This window comes from Condylura cristata, unplaced genomic scaffold (assembly GCF_000260355.1).
Source record: "Condylura cristata isolate star-nosed mole 26May11 unplaced genomic scaffold, ConCri1.0 scaffold00030, whole genome shotgun sequence".
NCBI classification, from domain to species: Eukaryota; Metazoa; Chordata; class Mammalia; order Eulipotyphla; family Talpidae; genus Condylura; species Condylura cristata.
This window is the reverse complement of record NW_004567131.1, coordinates 1,653,714-1,674,262: the sequence shown is the minus strand read 5'-3', so window position 1 is coordinate 1,674,262 and position 20,549 is coordinate 1,653,714. Positions and strand designations below refer to the sequence as shown.

Here is a 20,549-nt window from a genome sequence, read left to right as displayed (position 1 = left end):
TCTTCCTCTTGATAGAAAGGTCTTCAATTAATACCAAGCCAGAGTATTTAAAACTGAAAACACTAGTAGAACCATGTGGGCATTTTCCACATGAAGGAGGTTGGGGGGAACTTTCAGATGTTCTTGTCATGGCCACAGAGGGAAATCCTCCTCCCAAGGACAGCCACGTCACCGAGCAAGGAGCATGCGCATTACCCACTTCTGCTTCTGCATTCTCCCTGCCTAGCACACAGCCTTGCACCCAGCAGGTGCTCAGTAAATGTCAAATTTACAAACCAGTATTATTCCTTCCAAATAAAGTGTGACTGGAGGTGACTTAAATTATAAGATTACTTTATAACACCACACATCTATTTTTTAATTGTCATTTCCAGATATTATCTATCATCTAGCTATGGGCGTTAAGCTACTTCAGCTAAGACCACACAGATGAACATTCTGCAGGCTAAGCCGGGATTCAGCACAGTGGCCAACAACTGACTTCTTCTCCTAAGGCCTCCTCTGGCCTTTCCTGTGCCTAAGGGCAAAGCTGCTGCTGTGGCCCACTGCATACTAAAACTTCCTGATGTTTAGTATTCATTTTATATTATTCTAATTACGGGCAATTCAGTTTATGTCTGCATCATTTGGATTTCTCAGAAGTCTAGGAGCATCCCAGTGGGCAACTGGGTGAACGCCCTGTGGTTTTTGTAGAGCAGGGGCCTGGGGTTGGCAGCTAACCACAGAGCACAGTCAGTGCTCTGATTGCTAGATGCTCGCTGGGGCTGGCTTGAGCTTTCCCAGGCTTTCCTCCTGCAGCAGAGGTAACCGTGTTCTGGTTCTCCTTTATTCTGCTATAAAGTGAACCTGGTTGCACTGCCAGTGCCCTGCTGCCCCCTCTTATGGAGACTTGACAGAGGCTTCCCAGTGGACTAGAACATTGGTCAGAGTGTGCCGTGCTGGGGAGGGAGGGAAAGAAATGGAGAGCAGGAGAACATGCATAGAAACAATAGCAACAGAGGGAAAAGTTAATAAGGCAGGCTTCCAGCTGACAGGCTCTTTTCTGACACATCTGCTGTCAGCCACTTCTTGGGCATTTGGAATGACCTTCCCAATAGAAGCATCTCAGAAAGGAGACTAACCCAATGATCACAGTTCCACTCCTGCTTGAACCATTTTAGACACTTTGAATTAAAGATGCTTCTTTGGATGGGTTTTTGTAGGTCTCTGTCTTGGGGTGCTAGCATCTTTTTATGTAGGGGTGAGGGATAGGAAGACAGGGAATGTGGCAGGCATCTTCGTGAAAGAGGGAGGTTCCATGTTCCCGGCCCCCATTTACATGGCCCCTTGGATTACTGGGAGCCAGGGGACAGGCTGAGCGGCCAGGTGAAGCTATGTGGAAGGCCAGTGGGTTCAGGGGGAGTGGGAAGAAGACAGAGGCACTTGCTTCTGGGCTTTGGACTTACAGCAGAAACTTGGGGGACTTGAAGAAGAGACACTTGAAAAAGAGGAGTGGGAGACGTGAGAGGCTGACAATAGCAGCAGTGACCTTGACTTGGACTTTGATTTTGCTCTTTTCCTTCTAGACTTGCCTGGCCTGGTTTGACCCCTTCCTATGCTCCCCTACCAGAATGGACCTAGCATTCAGGCACCAGTGACCCCCTACTTCACGCCAACCCTGAATGGCTGGACATTTGCCCACAAGGGGCTGGGTAACTTTAGGCATTTTATTGGTAAATTCTCTCTTTTCCTCTCTATGCATGCTAATATTATGAAATTTATTTTACAACAAAAGTCATCTTTGTCTGTGCACATGAATGGCCAGACCCCTTTAGAGTGTAGTTTGGAGGTCCTCTGTTGCTCCTCAGTCTATATATGTGCTAGCAGAAAAATATTCATGGCCTCTCCTTATTACACACAAATATGAGAACCTCCCAGCATTGTGTCTACATTTTGAGATTATACAATGCTATATTCTCTTATGGCCATATATAATTCAAAAAGCTTTTTATACAATTAATCAGATTAGACTTAATTACTACAGAAATACTTGAAGTTATTCAAGTAGTACTATCACCTGTTGACAAAAATTTCAAAACTGTAGGCCATGTCCATATAATAAAAGGCAATTAACAGCCTAGCATTATGGGCAATGTGAGCACAGAGCAAGGAGCAGGGTGGCTGAATTTCAGAACCAGATGAAGAGGAAGATGCATTCTTGAGTATATTCTGCATGTCAAAGACTAAGCCAAATATGCTACTTTATTATCTTGATTCACTTCATCTCCCCCACAAATTTCTGCTGTAGCTACCCCCAATTATAGGTGACTTAACTGAGCCAGGATGGTTAAGCATAAATAGCACGTGACAGCACCAGGAGCTGGGCCAGCTTGTCTTCCTCCAAAGCCCATTCTTGGACCATGCCCCTACATACGCTCCCAAACTTTCCAAAAGCTTCCTAGAGGAACAAACCTGGGTACATATAAAAGCATGTTGGGGTTTAAAAGATACGTCTCAATAGCAACAACAGTGGAAGCTGAAAGAAAATGGACCATTATCTTAACATGCGAGAAAAGTGTGTCCATCCTGGCAGGCGACAAAGTACCCATTAAGTACAAGGTAGAATGAAAGCACTTTGAGATGGCAAAGTCTCAGAGAGATCCCAATATACCCTTGCCCTGGAATGAGAGGGAGAAATGCTTCATAAAAAGAAGCGTAATAAGGGACAATTGGAACAGGTGCCAGGAGGGCTTCCAGGAGAAAATGGAGCTAATAAATTTTCTGACAGGTGTTCCTGTGTGGAAACTGAACAAAATGATCTTTTACATAACTGTTAGAGAGGCTATCAAATACAAAACAGTAATCTGAACCAGAAGGAAATGTAAAAGGCTATATTACCAGGCTAGATTTGAACAGCAATTAGGCTTAATAGTATAAAAAGAACAGATTGAGTTTGTACTGGAGGAAGAAGAAAGGGAAATATTAATGAATGAGGGAGATAAGAAAGAAAAACCCTATTTTTTTATAACAGGAAGTGAGTAGATGAACTAATCTGAAATATAACAAAATGACAGAACATGTTTTTTTATTTAGAAAAATTGTAAGAACCAGAAGAAATACCTAGTGAGTAGAAGGAGAGAGAATCAGAGATGGAAAAGCCGTCAGCGGTCTGCTGCTTTTCATCACATCTTGTTCAGTCTGATTTTTAACATTACGATTAGAAAAAGCACTATTTCGGAAACACGTTTGTCACATGCAGAAGAAAGTCCCCCTACAAATCAACAGTCAAGATTTGTTAAAAGACGAAGGAAATTTGGTGTAAGAATTACCCATTCAGGACTCATGAATGAAAATGAGTGGGTTTTTAGAGACATTCTACAGGTGTGGAGAAGGGAATAGGGTCATAACTGGGGCAGAAAGAAGAATGCACGGGACTATGGTGATGGCACATGGGTGAAGTGGTGGTGGGAAGCCCATGGGGATTACAACCGAGATGAAAAAATGCACAACATGAAGAATGATGTGAAATAAATAAATTTAAATTTAAAAAAGGAAATGTTCTGTATAATAAATAATATCTATTTGAATGACTGTCAAGTCCTCATTTTCAGTGGGTTAAAGACTCACTCAAATCAATTCAGCAGGAGAGAAGCTTCCTGTAAGAGTTCATTTCTCTTTGAATACTTTTTATTCTTTGACAGTTTATCTCCTTCGAACTTTCATTGGTCCTAGAGCTATTTGCTTCCTACTTCCCTTCCCTCTTTTTAAAGAACACAACTGACCACAATGTGGGAGGCACTATGTTAACTACTATAAAAATGGGCCTTGGAGATTCAATAAGATTTTTGGTGGAGAACAAGCTTTTAGCATAATGTTTATCATTGCTTTCTGTGAGGTTTATGACGTCTTTCTGAGTGACTCCCAGTTCCTTAAATCCATACTGTATGATGTACTTTCCAGACACTTCACCATTCTACTTTTCTTTTTCAACTCATACAAAAAGGAAAAAATATAAGCATGATAGAGTTGTTGTGAACTGCAATGTTTTTATATTAAATACAACTTGCTTAAGGAAAAAAAAATGAATGGGTTTAGCAAACTTTTAAATGAAGTCAAATGAGATTGACAATAGATTTTTTAATAATTTCTATTGTTTTTATTGATTTATATATATCCAAAAATGACAGCTTAAACTTTTCAACAACCATTTTTTTTCACAGTGATAAACCTGTTTTCAAGAATCTCACTCTACACTACAGAGTTCAGTCCTCGCAACCAGTCTTTACCTCACAGAGCTTTTTCTGCCAGCAGGGAACTCTTCCTTCAGTGAATTTATAAAGCAACTAATCATTCATTTGCTTATTCAACCAATATTGAGCCAGACATTACTTCAGCATTAAATTACACAACCCCATATGTTTTCCATTTTATATGTATATTCAACCAGTTGGAAAAGTTTCACCAATAAACATGCAATTAATTGGAAGCTCCTTATTTAAATTCTGAATCTCTGTCTACTCCTTTGTATTTCCTGTAAGGCTGAACAGAGTGCTGATCCTGTATCACTGTGTATTCACAATTCTGGCTCTTCTATTCCTGTGCAGTCAAAAATTTGCTTACTAGGTCAGAAACTCTGTGATGATGAAAACTATATCTTAGTCACCCCATCTCACTGGCTCACTGATTTGGCCATATAGAAGTTCAACAATGATTTTTAAATGAATAGTACATTCATAAACATTTTCTAAGTGAATGAGCCTGTAAACAAATGAATGTCAATAACACCCTTATTCTACATCACAATATCTTTTACTGTCATTAAAACCAACCTTTACACAATGGTCATCAAGTAAGAACACCTCAAGTTTTCTCAAATTCTTAAGAACCAAGAATTATATCACCACAGAAATTTCTCTTTGGAGGACCATGTGAAATTGTGACCCAACTCCATTACCCTTTTTCAAACTGACATAATTAGGAAAGTTCTTAGATAAATGTAATTCGGAAAATTCCTATGTAAAACAACTTTTCAAACAGACCAACGTCTTACTTTCAGAACAGATGTGATTCAACGTCATTTGTATAGAATCATGATCATAATTCAGAACACAGATTTGTTTTACTTTGTTCCTTGGCTATTAGGTCTCAAATTCCCTGCCTGACTGACATGGCATCATTTGTAGTGCTATCCACTCTGCTATTTTCAGCATGATTCATCAGATTGGTGGAAACAGCAAAACAAAAAGAGCAACTTCATACATACCCATTAATAAAACTTAATCCTGCCCCCACCAATAACCCTTATTCTTTGGACTGCTGAATTTATGTAGCATCACTTATTGAGAATAAGTGATGGAATTTTATTCTTTTAATGCAATTATCAGCTAAACACCTTGTTGATGTGGAATAGGAAGGGAGAATGCATTCTTAAATTAATCTCAAACTTAACGAACTGAGGTGGCTTAACTTTGTTTCAATTTAAGTCTTTAACTTGAGTGGTAACACAGCTCCATTTCATCATAATCTAAATTCTGTGTCAGAATTACTTTCGTATCTTCAAGTGTTTTCACACAGCAAGTAAAAATACATATCAGAGCTGTGCAGAAGGAAGGTAACCTGAAAGAAGGTATGTGCACTCAGTTTTAAATTTGTTCTAGCAAACATAAGGCTGATGATATTTAAATTAAATGCAGTAAGTAAACACGCCTCTGTGATGGGCACCAGAGTAAGTGGTGGCAGGCCAGCACTGGCAAGCAGACATGATGCTCAACATCATTTTACAGAACATTATGGAAGGGGAGGGTTAGGGAGCAACTGGGACATCAGACTGGTCTAGGGGGTCAGGGAACGACTGCTGAGGGAATGATTTTTTTTAATAGAGACCTAAAAGATGAGTCATGTGGCCCTCCCTGGTGGCGCAGCGAGTTAAAGCACAGCACTGAGAATCTAAAACCACTTCGGTATGAGTTTGATTCCCACCTGCCCGGGAGTTGACACATGGCGTGGCAGACCTCTCCTGACCCGCCCGCTGCTCCCCTCAGCAGTGTACTTTGTCCATCTGCCTGTTCTGTTCCCCACTCTGTCTCTGGTGAAGCCTCTCACCGCCCCTGAGCCTCTGGCCTGTACCCCAGTTCTGTATGCACAAATAAATAAATCTTTATAAAAAAAAAAGATAAAAAGCTGAGTCATGTGACGAGAGACTGTTGAGGCTTAAAAGAACACTTCCCAAAGGAATAGCAGGGAGAGGGCAGTGAGAGAATGTGGGGTGTTTAAGAAATCACAGGAATGTCCAGAATTTACTGTAGGGAATTTTGAGACTAGGGACTCAGGTTCTGTAGCCTTAGTATTGATTAAGGCATGCCAGATTTTCCGGGACCTACTGCAGCGATGTGGTTTTTATGGGTAATGGTGCTTTCAAAAACAGTCAGAGACTCATTCAGCTTGAACAAAATCTCCTCACTTGACTGAAAGCCACATGAGTAGTGGAAAATATCTAGTGTGTGATGGACAGGATTCTGGTCACTCACTGGCCACAGACTTGATGAGACCCAAGTTCCACCTCTTGATTTTTTGGCTTCAGTTTCCTCTTCTGTAAAATGGTGCACTAGAATTACATAAACTCAGTGACAGGGATGGACAGCCCCTATGTCTCATCTTACAGGCCAATTTCAATCAATGAGCAATGTCTACCACTGGCTTAGTTTTAGGCTTGCTCTCAGTTACTGGTCTGCTACAGGACCACGAGGTCGCTGTGGAATGCTGTGGCCTTGCAAGCCCTGCTCTATCTTCCTCCTTTACTAGCTACAGTATTTTGTGACTTTATGAGAAAAAAAAATGAGCATAATTTTCTCAAAAGTTATATGAGGACCTGAGATGCCTGTGCACGTTTTGTTGCTAGCAGAATAAATGAAAAATTAATACCTAAAAAGCAAAAGGTCAGGCAGAGGAGGCACAGGTGATACCAAATGGGTAGGAAATAGGTTTTCAATAAACTCATACCAACATATATTAGACATATGTATATTCCTCCCAATGTACATAATTTTGAAATGCAATCTGTTTTTCATTATGAGCCTTATTTGTCAGATGCATCACTCTTGGCTACGTTTCAGGTGGCTATAAACAACTAATGTAGGCAAGTGAGAAACATCCAGAGCCTGTGCTAACAAGTGTGAACATCTCCTGGCCTCCTGACAGGACAGACGTCCAGGGCCATGATGTCTGTCCTCTTGCCCATCACAGAGAAGTCAACTTTCAAGCACATTCACCTTCCTTTGCATTGAAGAGACAGTACTGATCTAAAACATCTAGGTAATTCTAATTTAAACTGGGTTCTAGAAACTTCAGGGAAGAAAACAACCTCACTAATAACCATTCCCACTCACCTCTTCCAGTGTTGAATGTCACTCTCTGATCTGCCACAATACAGGGAGACTCAGACTAACCAGTATTCTTTTCCTGTCTTTTTCACTGGACAAGGCCAGTCTTTGCTCTGTCTGCCTCACTCCACTCTGTAGAGGGTGGGAGGGCAGTCAAGTTGTAACAGAGTAATCCCCATAGAAAAAGTAAGTTTAGGACTGAGCAGCAAGTAGAAGCTAGAGAATTCTGGGAGAATAAAGGAGCAGAAAGAAAACTAGAAGAAGTCAAGGAGACCTGGAAGAGGTACATGGAGCAGAGACAGGCGAAGAAGCAGCTGTGTTTGCTGGCCTGTCTTTGACTAGTACCAGGGACTTGGGGGACATCAGAGGAGGCACTTGAAAGTGACAGGAATGTGGGTGAAAGAAATTTTGATTTGCCCTTTTCCTTCCAGACTAGCCTGCCCCTTTCCTGTGGGTCCCCATCAGAAGGTGCCTTACACACTTTGGGCCAATCCTGTGTGGCTGGCCAGTTGTCCATGAAGGGATGGGTAGTTCTGGGTGTTTAAATGTTAAGTATTTCTTTTTGTAGTTTATTTTTACATCATTTTGTGCTTTTATCCATCTCAGTTGTAATCCCCGGGGGCTTCCCAACACCAAATCACCCGAGTGCCATCATTATTGTTAAATATTTTAACTATGCTCTCTTCTCTCTATTGCACACTAATTCTAGTAAAGTTCTGTTCTACTGGAATTCTCATGCAGTAGGAGTATGTTTTGCCTTTATGCAGCGGATGGCAGAAACCCTCAGTTTGCCTGCTAATTAAATGCTTCTCCTCCTGGTCTCCAGATAACTTGAGCAGGAACAGCAACATCTTTAGGTCTCAATGTTATACTTTCCTCAATACCAATAACCGATTAATAGTTACATAAAACATATCGTATTCATTTCTCTTTCTTGTTCGGGAAACAATACTACATGCTATATATTCCAGATGCACACTCTTTTTCAGAAAATTCTGGTTCAATATACATAATATGACATCTACCAGTGTGACCATGGTCAGCACAGTTTTGTGGCAGCAAGTCGTTTCTCCAGGCTGGGCGCTCTCCAGTGCAAAGTAGACTGATCACCACATTTTTGAGGAGAGGTCTATTACTAACCTCTCACTTCCCGTTGCTGATACTCTTTGTTTTTAAGAACAGGGTGTGAAATCCACATCCACGGATGGTGCTTGCGAAGCTGAGGGAGCATGTAATGGGTCACAAATCCCACACTGCCAGCCAGGGCGAACAGCACGATGCTGAGAAAGGGCTGCGATAAAAGAGGGCAAATCTCATTATTTAGCTTACACAGCTAGGAAGAGGGGCCATGAATAATACATAACACTATTGTCCTTCCCCTTTTCTCTGAAAGAATAGATAGCTGCACTCTGCTCCTGTTACAGGCTTCTGAAAATTTCTTCTGTATACCTGATCCATGCTGAGAACCACTAAGCACTAAGAAGGGGTGAAGAATTCTCCTAGGGAACTCCAGAAGCTGGGGAATTCTGAACTGTGGAAACTTTTTTTTTTTCCTGAAAAGAAGTGGAGAATAACAAACTCAGCTTACAGACTTTTCCTCGCTGAAAGGGGAGCTCACACATGCGTAATATTTTTTATAGACAAATGGCCTAAGAAGCTTACACCAGAAATCCCATCTGGAACACTGCTTTTGTTTTTCTAACTGAAAATCATGTTCCAATCATCCTTTTGGCTGCATGACCTTTGTCTCACTCCTGATCTGGCAACTCCTGCCTTCCTGGCTGGTGGTGGTTGCCATCAGCTTGTCTTACCACTCCTGAGGGTTACAGGGTGAATTCCTGTCACAGGGTGAATTCCAGGGGATGCATTATTACTCTTGTAAACAGAAGAACTTTCTCTCCCTCTGGGGGAATGAGTGAGATAGAACAACTAACCCAAATCTGTGTGCAGCCAGCCCAGTATCATCGTGGACAAAACAGCACACATACATGTGCCTTAAAGCTCTCAGTTGGGTTTTGCTGCCTCCTTTCTTCTCTCTTCTGGCAATACCTGAAAGCTCTACCTGGGCTCTGCTTTGAAGGAAGAAAATTGTGGGAAGAGCAAGAAGCTGAACGGATACATACTCGCAGAGACAGAAACACGGTGCTGGCACTGACTGCAAATGATAAAACTGCGGCCACCGAGCACATGATAAGATCCGATTTTAAGATCTCCTTCTGCAAAGAGAAAGCCAGTCATCTTTCCTTCTGTAACTCTGTGTCAGCAGGTACATGAGGCACATGCTGTCGCATACTGGAAACTATAGGAAACTATGCTTTCGGCCCCTCCCTTCCCCAGGCATGTTCTGCCATGTTCTCAATGGCACGCGCCAGAAAGACTGCTCACTGCCTCCCGTATGAGGGCTAGCAGGGGTATGGAGAAAGGAAGTGCACCCTGTGGGAGTAGCCTATGTCTGCTAGCCACGGAAAACAAGGCTTTCAGCACGTGTGAAGAGGCTTGAGGTTAGTCTCTAGGAATAAAGACCAGCCTTCACAGGCCTTGGCGTGATAAGGGGGTGAAGTGCTAGTATCTCTATTTGGCTTTAAAGGAGCTTTTATATTATCATGTGAACAGAAGCCTCTGACATATTTACTTATATCTTTGGGCCAGAACAGGTTGTGCATTTTTAATTTACCAGTCAGATTGGGTAAAGGTCATTTCAAGTTTTATGTGTATGTGTGTGTGTGTTTGTACATGTTTATCCAAAAGGAAGATATACATTTCCCCAAATCTTATCATTTAAAATTAAATCTCATCTTTGACTACTCATTCTTGTTGAAAGACAGAAGTGTTCGCCAGGACAACAGTAGGAGGAGGAGAGTTGAATTTCCAGTTTTCTTAAGTGGAATAACAGAATGACCTAAACTTATGCTCATTTATCTCCAAAATACACTGATACATAGGAATTCAGAATTCCAATGACTTTGTCAGTGTCATTAGTATCTTTTTTAAATACAGACTATTACTCAGACTTTATGAAATGCACTTTCTTCCCATTTCATTTCTGCATTATAAAATTTTAAATAGCGCTATCAAGTTATAACTGACATATAAAAACCTTTCATATGTATATTACATATACACAAGTGCATATTTTGATGCATTTTGACATACTTAGATCTTCAGGAAACCATCATCATAATTAAGATAACTAGCATGTCCATCATCCCCCTAGGTTTCCTTTCCAAAGGAAACCTTTTTAGAAGTTTAAACCTTTTCTAATCTAACCTTACTTTCTTCCCTTACTCTAGTCTCAGGAAACTATTCATTTGTTCCGTCACTACAATTTACTTTCATTTCCTACAATACTATATAAATGGAATTGTAAAATAAGTAGTCTTTATGTTATTGCCTGTATCAATATGTTCCTTTTTATTGCTGTGCAATATTCTTTTATATGTGGGTCTACCACAACCTAGTAATCCATTCACTTGTGGATAGATATTTGAGTTGTTTCCAGCTATTGATTATTAGAAATAAAATGGCTACAAATATTCATGGACAATCTTCCAAACACAGATATTTGTTTCTATTATGTAAATGTCTATTTATTGAATAGCTGAATTATATGGTAGGCTTAGGTTGAACTTTTTATGAAGCTGTTCTATGCTTACCCAAAGTCATTGTACACATTCGACACTCTCACTTACAATATGTAACAGTTCCAATTCTCAATATCTTTGCTAACATTTGTCAGTATTTTTTATTTTAGCCATGCAGTGGTTTTGTAGTATATAAATTATCAACCATAAATAATTTTATCTCCCAAGGGGCTTATGTCTGGAGATATTTCTGAATGTTATATTTCAGGAAGAGGGAGGGATGATAGTGGCACCTGGTGGCTACAGGCCATATATGCAATTACATGTATTATAATTACATGTATTATAATATGGTAATCCCTAAAAATATAATTACTGGGCTCAGAATGCCAATAATATGATATTACAAAACACTGGTGTAGTGGTAGCTAACTGTGGTTTCACCTGAATTTTCCATTAATGACATTGAGCATTTTTTTATGTACTTAATCTTTAAAATATCATTTACAGGTACCTATCAAAGTTTCTCTAAAAAAAATATTTTCAAGAATAACATTTTCTGGAACAAATAATAAGAGGAAGGAGAATAGCCTCAGAGATTGTTGCTATGTTCTGCAAAACACCATTGCAAAAAGTCTGTAATTTTGATAAGCTTTCTGGTTAAATATTTTGCTCATTAAAACATACATTGTTGGTCCTCCCTGGTTGCGCAGAGGGGTAAAGCACAGCACTAAGAAGCTAAAGCCATTTCAGGATGAGTTCTGCTGCCCCGGAGGTGACCACATGGCACAGCAGACTTCTCCTGACCCGCCCACTGCTCCCCTCAGCCGTGCACTTCATCAGTGGGCCTGTTCTGCTCCCCACTCTGTCTCTGGTGTATTCTCTCACCACCCCTGCACCTCTGGCCTGTACCCCAGCTCTGTATGCATAAATAAATAAATCCTTAAAAAAATACATTGTTGATATACAATTTTGGTTGTGAAAGATAAAAACATGTCTTTTTTTTTTGGTGTGTGCTTTGCTTTAGTCTTAGTTTTGTTGTACAAAAGGAGAATAACTTTAATTGCCATCTTCCTTCATATGCTTACAGACCAAAAGAATCTATGACTCTTTTGAGTTACTTAAATAAGAGGTTTAGGATCTCTTTCATTTTGATAAATTTCCTGAGTCTTAAAAGTGAACTGTATAATGTCACATCTAACAAAAAGGAGAGTGCCAAAGATCTAAGCAAAATGCAAATTTAGACAATCTACCATTTTTTATGACTAATTAATTTTTCCATTATAGGACAGTATAATAACATTACAGCACTCAAAAACATAGAGGAGAAAGGGGGAAGATCATTCATAATCATTACATCCTGACACTAACAGTATTAGCATTTTTGTGTATTCAGGACCAATATTTTTTGCCAGTGAAGGCTGATCCTGGATTTAACTATAATCATGATAGATAGGGGGCTTTCTGTGCATATTTTAAAAAGATCTAATCTTAATGTGCATATAATTTTCTAATTCTTTCAACATACGTTATCTTGTGATACTTTTATATATTATTGTATAAACTTACCAACAGTCATCTAAAGATTAAATATCTTGCCACGTGTAGGCCTTACATTTGTACATCCACGCACGTCCTAACAGCACCACAGTAGACACTGGAAACATTAGTTCAGTAAATAAAAGTGAATGAGCTGTAGTTACTGCAAATATTCCCTGAATGCCAGAGATTAGGTTGCCTTCCATTTTTTTTTATCAAGATGAATTATTCTGCAATTTTCATTTTTATGCACCTAAATCTTTTTTCATATTTTGGTTTAATTCCCTAAAAAAACAAGTAGATGTTACTATATAATAGGTTATGAATATTTTACAATCCTTGATAAATTGTGTTTTTTCAGATGACTGCAATAACTCACAGCTACAATGTCAAGAGCTCTTACATTGTCACAATTGGCAATATCACTAATTTACCCTGTGCTAAGTGAGTGAACACAAAAGAAAAGTTTTCTTACTTCAATCTGTTTTTTTTTCTACAAGGAGGGTAATTTGCTTACTAAATATCATATCCCTAGATGAAATATAATATTTGTTTATAGAATATTAATAATTAAATTGTAGGAGTGCTTGGTATAAGAAAGTTGGCGAAATTTTCTCAAATTTACAACGAATAGTTTAAGTATTTGAATTTCATTGCCTTGCTTTCACATACAGAAGTTTAAATTTATTGTGTAGTGAGATCTAACTGTGTCTTATTTATTTATTTTAAAGATTTATTTATTCATACAGAACTGGGGTACAGGCCAGAGATGCAGAGGGTGAGATGATTCACCAGGGACAGAGTGGGGAGCAGAACAGGCAGATCGATGAAGTACACTGCTGAGGGGAGCAGCGGGTGGGTCAGGAGAGGTCTGCCGTGCCATGTGGATCTTCTCTGGGGCAGGCGGGGATCAAACTCATGCGGAAGTGGCTTAAGCTTCTTAGTGCAGTGCTTTAAACCACTGCGCCACCAGGGAGGGCCAGTGTGTCTTATTTATTTTATCTTATAAAAATAAAAATTATTTTACAAATCTAGAAAAATTATGCCCTCTCTAGAATTTGAGAGAATATTTGATTTTATGCCATGCTCTTGAGAATGTCTTCAGCACTTTAATAATGCAAGCTATGTATACATGCATATACACAATTTAAAGAATGGCTAAGACATAAACTCTTCTTTTCGCTCTTGGAGAGCTCTAACAACTATACTGCTTCTGGTGAGAATAACTTTCTTGCTTTTAAAAAAAAGTGACTTTGCTACTTATGTATACCATTGTAAGCAGTTCAGTTTGCCAATTTTCACCCAATTAAGGACACTGTGCTGTGTGTAATACTGCACATGTATGTAGTGTTGCTGTGTCTTGTTTCCTTCTTCAACATTACTGGTTAATTCACATATGCCACCCCATGCAGCTCTATGGAGGGCTTTTCCTTGGTGATTCCTACTCATGCTACTCCTGATATACTTTCTAATGGATTCAGTTTGGTGCTTTTGGAGCAAATGCTATGATGAACAAACTTATATATGTGTAGTCTGCTACAAACGTGTAAGATCTACTCCCCAGTACATAAAACATTTCAACTGATGATTGCATAAAACATTTCAACTTTGTAATACTCAGCTGCTTCCAAAGGAAATACACTAAATCACACCATGTGGTATATGAGAGTTCCCCTGCTCAATGTTCTGTCAACACTTAACAATTAGGAAAGCTTTTAAGTTTTTGTCAGTGGGGTAGTTGTGAAATGGCCTTTATTTGGAGTTTCCCATTATTAATTAGTTTGAATGTGTATTCATGTTTTTAACCAATTATATATTTCCTCTTTTGAGAAATGCTTCCCATTCTCTGACTTGTTTCTGTAAGTTCCTTTGAAAAGTCAAAGGTCATTACTTTAATGAATTTGAATTTTTGTATTGCTTAAATTTTTTTTTCCTATCCTGATAATTTCCTTTAACTGTAATTCTAAGTGCTTACAGGTTTTGTCTCTCAGGTTTTAATCCATCTGGAATTGACTTTTAAGTAACAAAGGATTCCTATAATGTATTGTTACTAATGAAAAATCTCTCCCATCTTTTATCATATCACGTGCCTCTTCAGAAGTTACTGATGTTGTATTCCTTTGATAAGAAAATCAAATCTTGGTTGAGTGTCACATATTTTGATGATTATTCAATCTTCATAAGAGTATCTCAAAGAACTAAGCTTTTCTTTTTTATTCATCTTTTTCATGTTTTAAAGCTAATATTAACTGTTATTCTAAGTGAATTTTGTATCATTTCCCCAATGTGTGCATATAACGCTTTTGGAACTGTTTTTGAATAATATTAAACCTATACATTTATTAGAAGGCATTGCCATTTCACAGATCTCAGTCTTCCTATTCAAAATTAGGTTATATCTATTTATCACCACTTATTCAGAAATTATCTACATTTTAATAGTTGGCTATAGTTTATTTATGAAACTTGCTGTTAAAATCATTGTTATTGTATGTTTTGTTGCTATTGTGAGTTGGATCACCTTTCAGTATATTGCTATTTTCCCAGGTTCTTTCTGATATATTAGAATGCCTTTCTAAATCTTTATGTCTCAAGTCAGTTTTAATAAACTTGCTGGGTATCCCATGTGCATATATAATGAGTGATACTTTTTTCTCGTCCATGACTTATGCTAGCTAGAACTTCTAAAACAACACTCACCAGTATTAATGTTCATGCATGAGTTCACACATATTTAACTAATTAATGTACCAATTCTTAGTATATTGAATATTTAAAATGTATTGTGGCCTTTTATATAGCACTTCACGCTCCAGTGCTAAAGAGAAACTTCAGGAGCCATTATACACCCAGCAGTTTTAAGACAGTGCAGTCAAGGTGATTAATCAATAGTCTAAAAGAAGCTGTTAAAATTTTACAGATAAAAATTAAGTGGTTTTTTGGCTTGTTTTAGTCTCTCAGAACAGAGAAAAAGACACAGTGAAAGTCTGACTGTGAAAAAGAATGTTGGAAGTGAGGCAAGTTATGGGCAAACCTGAAAGGCCAAAATCAGAGTTTGTGAAACGGCCCAACCAACCTACGCTGCAATGAGTTGAAAGCTTTTTTCTTCATTAATGATTGAATCTTGGTAATTAACTTTGTGTGCATGATATGCACAGGCTCACTGACTAAACTCTAGGTCTCTCAGTCTTTCTAGAGCAATGTTCCTTAAAGCAGCCCAGGAGTCACCTGAATAGAATCACCTGGGTGGACGTTTTCATTAACAGGAGACCTGCAGCCCTCTCCACCCATTTTACAGACCAAATGAATCAGAATAGGAGGGGGATCTAGAAAACTCTGGTCTAATGAGACACCCTAGGGGCTTTTCATCCAAACTAAAATTTAAGAAGAGACAGAGCAAATAAGAGTCAGAGAGAAAAACAGAGAAAGAAAATCACAGAAAACAAGAGGGAAATTTTATGCTTGTACTATGGCACAGTATACCAGTGTATTATACATCAAACTGTAAAAGCTGAATCTGATAGCCCCATTAAAATATTATAATTAGACCAGAAGACTTTCCAGAGAAATGAGCGCAAGGATCATATTAAATGACCTACAAGTTATATGTTCTACATTGCACAAAGCATTTCAAAGTATATGAAAATGAGTCAAACAGCACCTAACCCATCACATCTAATTATACTAATGAAATGCTACCAGTGTCTGCTAGGCAATTTTCTTATTGTATTTCTTTGTTACCCATGCATTATTTTTACTGCAAAAAAACAGTAGTAACATCAGTCATGAAATCAGAGACAACTTTGGGGGATAGTTTTTCTTATAGATCTATGGCAAAACCTTTGGGGAGACTTTGGTCCAGTCTGTGGCTTTTACAGAAACTGATCTGAAACTGTCAATTTTGTCTTCTCCCTGAAAAACTCCCAGTGTAAATATTAGGGATCAGGTTGTTGGTGTTATATTTGAAATTCAAACATCTCTCTTACTGGTACCTCATCTCATTAGCCCTAGCAGTATCACCAAGTACCCTGCTTCATTTTTTAAGGTGTTGCTGCTTTAATCACTAAAGTGATCTGTGTTTTGATTCCCTTATGTGGCAAAAAAAAGAAAAAAAAATTTAAAAAGCCTCAATGCTCTAGCTCAAATTGTGAGCACAATCAAAGGGACAAAGAGCTGAGTATGAATTTTTTAAGTGTAACTATGTTGTTTATGAGCCTGAACATGGTCTTGAAATGATGAACTGGTGAATGGCAAGTTCCCTCCTCTAAGTTCCCAGGAATGTACTGAGCACCGACCTGGCATCAGGCTCTGGGCTGAGACCCAGACGAGTAAGGTGTGGGCCTGGCTCGAGGAGCTGCGCTTATGGCCCATTCACCACTTTTCCTGTGATCTGCCATTCTTTAAAAATACAGAAAAAGCATGAGTTTAAGACACCAGACTATTTCATGCTCAGTACTCAAAATGAACAGGGGATAACATAATCAGTGGACACTACTTTCCAAGGTTTGAATGTTTGGAAGTTAACAAACACCTAAGAGACCACGCCTGCTTCAATGGGTTTGAAACTACTTCAAACCATTTTCTTGGTGGACAAAGTAATACCCTCATTTTCTGCATTCTTTGGATTCTCTTCTTCCTTCCTGTCTTCTCATGTGCTCCACACAATATAGTTGTTCCCTGCTCCAACAGCCCAGATAAAAGCCTAAAGTCTATGGCCCCTTAAAGGCTGTGCAGATGTCAACTTTGAGCCAAACAACTTGGGACAGAGGACTCTCAGCTCAGCCTCGGCCCCAGGCAAGAATACATGGAGAGGGCTGTGCACAGCATGGCAAGAAAGCAGTTTGGCTGTGTGTTTATTTGACAAACTTTTATTCATGTTCAACCCAATTGCATTTTGGTGCCACTAAGTGGGCGGAACTGACTGAATGTGGTTCGTTCCATATTCTGGCAAAAGGCCTTCAACTAAGAACCAACTGTGTGTGTGTGTGTTTGTGTGTGTGTGTATGTGGCACACCCACCTTGACAAGCTATAGGTGTCCCCTTGGCAGGCAGCTCAACAACCATGAGCTGCTGGGTATAGGCCAAGAAAGGCACCTCTTTCTGCACTAATCATCCCCAGGCCCTGCAAGCTCTGGACCTGTGAGAACATGAGCTTTGCTGACAAATTACACGTCACACCAAGCAACACCCTTGCTCTATACACACACACATCCCTCACCACTGAGTCCTTCATCTTCTCAGGGAGAGGGTCTGCAGCCAGCTCTTCCAGATTTTGATGTAAACATTTAGGAATCAATCTGCACTGAATGAAGGACCTGAAAATGGAAAAACACACAGGTCTTACTTATGTTGCTCTTGTGACAAACTTTACCTTGGACCTCATCCTTACAAATGACAAAAGCCAGTGCTCCTTCCTTTAAATAATTCCAATGAAAAATAACTGCATACTTAAGCAATCACAAAGATTGTGTTTAGACTTTCAAATTCCACCCTAATTAAAACAGTCAAGAACGTCAAGAGCTGTCACTTCTTCGGACTGGCAGCAGTTAAGTAAGCACATGGGACTCTCCCTTCTGGCCACCCGACCTGCACTTCATCTTCATGGGAAAAAACAGCAACAAAACCCAACATTCCTGTAAAATGCTTGACCCAAACGCCCGTGTAAAGCATATTTAACTTTGCCCCATTTCTCTATGTCTTTCATTTTGCTGCAGCCTAAAATTACAATTTCTCAAAATCTTCTAAAAGTTTGGACAAATCACATGAGATGACCTACCTAATTTGTGATTGATTGATGGATATAAATGACTAAGGATTATTATTAAAACTTTGGCACGAACTTCACTTTAAACCCAGAGGGCACTGGTGTCTTGGGAACAAAAAGCAACAGAACAAAACAAAACGTCTCGGTACAGGGGTGCCGACAGTCTAGTTTCTCTAGGATAATTGCCTAGAATGAAGGTTGGGAAGCCAATTTATGAACCACAAATTGTTAGAGCTGCTCATATAAGAGAAAGAGGTGGTATGTGGGCACTGGCAGCCACTGATCCTGGCTTTGCACCTTTTACTTCACAAGCATCGGCATCAAGGCTAAATGTCCCCTGGAAGGTGACCCATTTCATTGGCTTCTAGTTGGGCCCACATTCCCCTCAGCCTCACCCAGTGAACAATGAGGTTAAAGCAAGAGTCCAAATGACCACAGTACTCAAGAGAAAGGCTGCAGCACCCACCACGGGTGTGTGTGTGTCAGAGCTGTGTGTGGAGGTATGTGGTGTGGTACTCACAGGAGCACGGAGGGATCGCTGCTTTGCCTGCTCAGATGGTAGGACAGTGCAACCAGGAGGCCACAGAAGGCTGAAAACAGGGCTGGGATGTGCTGTGTGCTCCACGGCTCCTGAGGAAAACACGTGACACAGCAGGTCATTCCATTGTGGTGCAGGTGGAATGATGAAAAAGATGTAATTAAAAGATGTAATGTTAAAAATATATGTTGCCTCTTCTGGATCTAGCAGAACACTTAATAATGATGGCATGGGCTGTGTTTTTTTTGGTGTTAATCAGTGGTTTTCAGAGATGTAAGATGTGTAAACCCAAGAGAAGAGATTAAGTCAACCAATGGACTGAAACAAAATCTTCGTAAAACAAACGACTGCCCCTAAAGAAGGAAAAAAGGTTTGAAAAGTGCAATGACTCCAGGTTTCATCTCACAGAAGCACTGATGCAGGGCAATGCAGTCAGGGTGAAGAACAGATTGCAGGAGACCCGAGTACCCCACAGGGGTGCATGGAGGCGGACAGGTGCTGCTCCTTCCCCCACCTGCCACTCCCACTGGCTCCAAAGCATCTTCTCACCGACAGAGGAAACTTTCCAACAACAGCAATGGATCTGCCAGTGCCTTCTCGAAACTGGATCTAATAAAGACTTTTAATACTTTTCTCTTCACATGTTGACCTGTGAATTTATCAAGTGTTTTATTGTGAAGACAAGTTGTTAATGATGCTTCAGATCAAATATACAGATGAGTGAGTGCAGTGTGCTCACATTAGGTTTGTCAGTGCTAAGATATGCAGGAAAGTGGCACCCTTAGTAGGATCAGTGAGTTTTATTTTTGCAAGAGGTGCATTCCTAGAAATTAAAATGTGGTACCTTTTCTTCTCCACAAAGAAGATAGAGTGCACAGGGCACCCCAGCCTCTCTGAGTCACTGAGCTCAGAAGCTGGACCTCAGTGGGGAGACAGGCTCCACAGACAGATCAAACAACCAGGCCCCCACCCCAGGGGCCCCAGTCTCCTCTCAGCTCACCCTTCTACCCTACTGCCCCACAAAGTGTCCCAGCATCCTTGAGGTCCCACAATGGCATATTTTCTTAATTCCTAATTTTCCTAATTCTGGGCAGTTCTTCCTCACCAATCCACAAATTTTGCTGGAAATCTCTGCTGTGTTTTCTGCTTCTCTCATCTTTCTTTGCAATTTCCTTCAGCATGTTTCCTCCCCACACTATGTGAGAGGACATGTCCTCCCTCTAAGGTCACCAACCCTGGGGACCTGCTGCATGGAACCATCCTAGGCCAGGAAGGGTCAGCCCAGTAGCTTAAAAGAAAATTTTAGAGCCCCTGGCATCATCCCCACAAGTTTTTATTTTTTTGTTGTTGTTGATGTTGAGATAGCATTGCATTATAACATTATGTAAGTTTGAGGTGACATACCTGAAACTTAAAAATAATTTAAAAAATAAAACTTTTTGACACAGGGGAGTTCAGTGTTTCATGCCTGGTGACAAACACATGATACTCTGAGCAAAAAGGTTCTCCATCATCTCAATATTTGGCTAGTTCTTAGGTAGCAGTGAGGCATCTTTGAACACCTTTCCAATCTGTCCCTAGCCTTCATATTATCCTACTGGGAAAGGCTTCTGTGTATCATTTCTGGACTGATGATGACTTCATAGCAAAAAAGTCGGATGTCGATGTCCATACCCTTCCTCCATTCCACAGACTCTAAGACATCCTCCACATCACAAAAGAAAGGTCCTCCTTGAAAAAGGAACTCTCCTGCACTGCTGGTAGGAATG

The 20,549-nt window shown here is 39.8% G+C and overlaps 1 protein-coding gene across 3 annotated transcripts in view; it reads right to left on the bottom strand.

Moving 5' to 3' along the window:
• The window catches only part of PCNXL2 (pecanex-like 2 (Drosophila)), a 272,672-nt gene that overhangs the window by 120,140 nt on the left and 131,983 nt on the right, over positions 1 to 20,549 (bottom strand). For all 3 annotated transcript variants that reach the window (XR_001145936.1, XM_004691129.2, XM_012731293.1), the window contains exons 16-19: positions 18,763 to 18,872; positions 17,697 to 17,793; positions 9,482 to 9,574; positions 8,499 to 8,649 (exon numbers count right to left, since the gene is read on the bottom strand). Coding sequence is in view for 2 of the 3 variants with exons in the window: in XM_004691129.2 (XP_004691186.1) it covers positions 8,499 to 8,649; positions 9,482 to 9,574; positions 17,697 to 17,793; positions 18,763 to 18,872 (451 nt within the window). In the remaining variant the exon portion in view is untranslated. The remainder of the gene's footprint in view (positions 1 to 8,498; positions 8,650 to 9,481; positions 9,575 to 17,696; positions 17,794 to 18,762; positions 18,873 to 20,549) is intronic.